We start from the raw sequence: 5,000 nt of genomic DNA, 5'->3' as shown, positions 1-5,000 counted from the left end.
GCAAACACATCACAACCGCACCGACAATTTGTTACAACACAGCTGCGAAAACCAACGATCTGCATAAACGTGACAGAATGAATAACAACAATAACAAACAAGAACACGTCAGTCACAAAGAACACAGAGGAGAGAAATAACAACATATGATGAAGAACGAATACAAGCGATGAAGAAAAATTAAGTAAATAAAATAACAACAACAACAATAGAATACAATAACAACATATAATAGAATAACAACATAGCATAGAATAAAATAACAACAATAACAAAAGAAAAAAGAACGAAAACCATCGATGAAAAGAAACAAACAAATTAAGTAAATAAAATAACAACAATAGCTCGTAAGACGTTCAGAACACGTCGAGACACGTTTCGGTAAGACGATCAGCTGGCAGGTGTACATGCGATCTACAAGAACAGGTGTGAAAGCGGTGGCGTGTGGGAGAGAGAGACAAGGAAGAATGAAGAAATAGGAAGGAAGAAAAAAAGGTGGAGGGTGAAAGAGAGACAAGGAAGGAGGAAGAAGTAGGAAGGAAGAAAAAGGAGGGGGGTGAAGGAGAGACAAGGAAGGAGGAAGAAGTAGGAAGGAAGAAAAAAAGGAGGGGGTGAAAGAGAGACAAGGAAGGAGGAAGAAAAAGGGGTGACGGAGAGACAAAAAAGAAGGAAGAAGGAAAAAGGAAGAGAGAGAGAGAGAGAGAGAGAGAGAGAGAGAGAGAGAGAGAGAGAGAGAGAGAGAGAGAGAGAGAGAGTGAGAGAGAGAGCCTTGATGCTTACCAGACTAAAACTATGCTGTCTAATGACTCTTAATTACTCTTTTTTTATACCTTTTGCACTTCAGTTATTTTTCTCATTATTCTTTCTCCTCTTTGCACCCCCCTTCTTTCCCTCTTGGACACACGGCATCTATCTAGAGCAGTATATCGTTTTTTTTTTTTTGTTTTTTTTTGTGATCCTAAACTCACGTGGTTAGTCGTTTCCTTTGACTGCCCACCCCCTCTCCCTTCCATACCCCCTAGCCCACCTCCCCCCATACCCTCTACCCCTTCCCCTCCCCTCATACCCTCTACTCCTCCCTTCCATACCCACTACCCCTCCTCCCATACCCTCCCCTCCCCCCATACCCACTACCCCTCCTCTTCTCTTCCCTTCGACTTCGAATCCCGACCGAACCCGTCTCGATTCATTCAAATCCCGACTCTTCTTTAACCCCGACCCGACACCCAATCCCTAATCCCATATCTCCATCCGACATCCAATCCCTAATCCCCAAACGCCACTTCTATCCAATCCCTAATCCCCAATCTTCACCCGACACCCAATCCTCAAACCCGGCTTCTACCCAAACTCCACTCAACACCCAATCCCGAATCGCCAACCTCCACCCGACTTCCACGTCCACCCGACTTCCACCCAATCCCAAAATCCCCAAACCCGGCTTCAACCCAATCCCCAATCCCTAAACCCGACTCCCGAAATCCCCAATCTCCACCCGACTTCCACGTCCACCCGACTTCCCCCCGACTCCCGAAATCCCCAATCCCCACCCTCCAACCTCCACCCTTCACCTTCCACCCTCCCCCTCCCACCCTCCCCCTCCAACCCCCTCCAAACCCCTCAAAACTCACCATCTCGTAGACGAACTTGCAGTTGCGTGGCAGTTCCGGCACCACCTCTGGCTTGACGTACCCGACCCACCCGTACTGGTAACCCCCAAACCCAATCCCCAACCCTCCAACCTCCACCACCCCCTCCAACCCCCTCCAACCCCTCTAACCCTCTCCAACCCCCTCTAACCCCCTCCAACCCCTCCAATCCCCCAACCCTCCACCCTCTAACCCCCTCCAACCCCCACCCCCTCCAAAACCCCTCCAAACTCACCATCTCGTAGACGGACTTGCAGTTGCGTGGCAGTTCCGGCACCACCTCTGGCTTGACGTACCCGACCCACCCGTACTGGTAACCCCCAAACCCAATCCCCAACCCCTCCAAACCCCCCCACCCCCCCCTCCCCCCCCTCCACCTCCCCCCAAAACCCCCTCCAAACTCACCATCTCGTAGACGGACTTGCAGTTGCGTGGCAGTTCCGGCACCACCTCTGGCTTGACGTACCCGACCCATCCGTACTGGTAACCCTCCAAACCCCCCAACCCCCCAAACCTCCCCCTCCATCCCCTCCAACCCCTCCAACCCCTCCACCCCCTCCAAAACCCCTCCAAACTCACCATCTCGTAGACGGACTTGCAGTTGCGTGGCAGTTCCGGCACCACCTCTGGCTTGACGTACCCGACCCATCCGTACTGGTAGTGGTCTCCGTCGAGGCGCATGGCGTCGCAGAGAGCTGACGGATGCATCTGCGGGAGACAGAGAGAAGGGGAGGTGGTGAGATAGATGGATAAAGATGGGGGGGGGGAGGGAAGAGAGAGAGGGGGAATGGGAGAGAGAGAGGAGGGGGGAAGTGAGAGAGATGGATAAAGATGGTGGGGGGGAGAGAGGTGAAGATGGTGGGGGGAGGAAGAGAGAGGAGGGGGGTAAGTGAGAGAGAGAGAAGGGAGGAGGTGAGATAGATGGATAAAGATGGGGGGGGGGGAAGGAGAGAGAGAGAGAGATGAGGGAGGTGAGATAGATGGATAATGATGGGGAAGAGAGAGGTGAGAGAGGGAGGGAAGGTGAGATAAATGGATAAAGATGGTGGGGGGAGGAAGAGAGAGAGAGGGGGGGAAGTGAGAGAGAGAGAAGGAGGAGGAGGGTGAGATAGATGGATAAAGATGGAGGGAGGAGAGAGAGAGAGAGAGGAGGAGGTGAGATAGATGGATAATGATTGGGGGGGGAGAGGATGAGAGAGAGAGGAGGGGGAAGTGAGATAGATGGATAAAGATGGGAGAGAGGGAGGTGAAGAGAGAGAGAGGAGAGAGAGAGAGAGAGAGAGAGAGAGAGATAAATGAGAGAGAGAGAGAGAGAGAGAGAGAGAGAGAGAGAGAGAGAGAGAGAGAGAGAGAGAGAGAGAGAGAGAGAGAGAGAGAGAGAGAGAGAGAGGAGGAGGTGAGATAAATGGATAAAGATGGGGGGAAGAGAGAGTAGGTGAAGAAGGGGAATGGGAGAGAGAGAGAGAGGTGAGATAGATGGATAAATATGGGAGGAGGAGAGGTGAAGAGGGGGAAGTGAGAGAGAGAGAGGAGGAGGTGAGATAGATGGATAAAGATGGGGGGATGGGAGAGAGAGAGAGAAGAAAAGAGAGAGGAAAAGAGAGAGAGAGAGGAGGAGGAGGTGAGATAGATGGATAAAGATGGGGGGGAGAGAGGTGAAGAGGGAGAAGTGAGAGAGAGAGAGAGAGGAGGTGAGATAGATGGATAATGATGGGAGGGGAAGAGAGAGGTGAAGAGGGGGGAATGGGAGAAAGACGAGAGAGAGAGAGAGAGAGAGAAAGAAAGAAAGAGAGAGAGAGAGAGAGAGAGAGAGAGAGAGAGAGAGAGAGAGAGAGAGAGAAAAAGAGAGAATAGATAGATAAAGATGAGGTGGTAGAGAGGAAGAGAGAGAGAGGAAGGGAGAAAGAACAAGGGAATGAGAGTAACACATTAAATAAAAGATGAGAGAGGAGGAAAAAATAGGAAAAAAGAGAACAGAAATAAGAGAATAAGAGAGGAAAGAGGAGGAGGAGGAGGACAATAGTAATAATAACAATAACAATAATAATAATAATGATAATGATAACAATAATAATGATAATAATAATAATAATAATAATAATAATGATAATAGTAATAATAATGATAGTGATAATTATAACAATAATAACAATAATAATAATAAGGATGATGATAATTATAATAATAATAATAACAATAATAACAATAATAAGAACAACAGCATCAATAACAACACAATAATAATGATAATAATAATAATGATGATAACAATAATAATGACAATAATAATGATAAGAATACCAATACTAATAATGGTACTACTGCTACTAATAATTTTGTCATTAATGCTAATAAAAACAAAATGATAATAACTGCATAATGATATAAGTTATGATAATGATACCATTGACAGCAGCAACAACAACAACAATAATAACAGCAATAATAGTGATAATAATACTAATGATAATAACAGTAATAACAATAATGATGATGATGATGATGATGATGATGATAAATGTAATAATGATGAAAGATCAATAACAATAATAGTAATAATAATAATAATAATAATAATAATAATAATAATAATAATAATAATAATAATAATAATAATAATAATAATAATAATAATAATAATAATAATAATAAAAATATTGATAACAATGATATTGATAAAGATGACAACAATGATAATAATAGTTATAGTAATAATAATAAATAATGATAATAATTATGGTAATGGTAAAAAAACAACAGTAACAATTATGATAGTAACAAACTGTAGCACCAACAATAATGTCATCAATATCATTATCAAAAGCAATAACAACAATGATTATCGTAAAAAAAGGAATTACTATCAGGATGATAATGATAATAATACTTTCGTGTGTGTGTGTGTGTGTATGTGTGTGTGTGTGTGTGTGTGTGTGTGTGTGTGTGTGTGTGTGTGTGTGTGTGTGTGTGTGTGTGTGTGTGTGTGTGTGTGTGTGTGTGTGTGTGTGTGTGTGTGTGTGTGTGTGTGTGTGTGTGTGTGTGTGTGTGTGTACGTGTGCGTGTGCGCGCGCGCGCGTGTGTGTGTGTGTTATCTATTCATACGCATGCATATACATTTTCGAGTGTGCGTATATGAAAACAGCCTCTTGTATGTGCATGTGTGTATGTACCCAGGCAATTTCTTTACGTGTACATGTGCGTAGATATGCTGTTGCTCGTGTGTGCGTAAAAATTACTTAATATAAATACGTGTATGTTTATGTGTGCGTATATCGAAGGATTTATATCGAAAAGGACCAGCAAGGGAGTGAATAAGGGAGACGAGGGAGGGGGTGGAAGGGGGAGGTGAGG

The 5,000-nt window shown here is 44.6% G+C and overlaps 1 protein-coding gene across 4 annotated transcripts in view; it reads right to left on the bottom strand.

The window, feature by feature from the left end:
* Positions 1–5,000, bottom strand: part of LOC113817032 (E3 ubiquitin-protein ligase ZNRF3) — a 154,505-nt gene that overhangs the window by 81,042 nt on the left and 68,463 nt on the right. For 2 of the 4 annotated variants that reach the window (XM_070121148.1, XM_070121149.1), the window contains exon 2: positions 2,229–2,357. In XM_070121148.1, the coding sequence (XP_069977249.1) occupies positions 2,229–2,357 (129 nt within the window). Of the gene's footprint in view, positions 1–1,884; positions 1,960–2,054; positions 2,125–2,228; positions 2,358–5,000 lie in introns of those variants that run through there. The other 2 variants (XM_070121151.1, XM_070121150.1) reach the window with 2 other exon arrangements.

The sequence above is a fragment of the Penaeus vannamei genome, chromosome 4 (genome assembly GCF_042767895.1).
Source record: "Penaeus vannamei isolate JL-2024 chromosome 4, ASM4276789v1, whole genome shotgun sequence".
NCBI classification, from domain to species: domain Eukaryota; kingdom Metazoa; phylum Arthropoda; class Malacostraca; order Decapoda; family Penaeidae; genus Penaeus; species Penaeus vannamei.
Note: the sequence above shows the minus strand (reverse complement) of the source record. Positions and strands in the feature narration are given on the sequence as shown.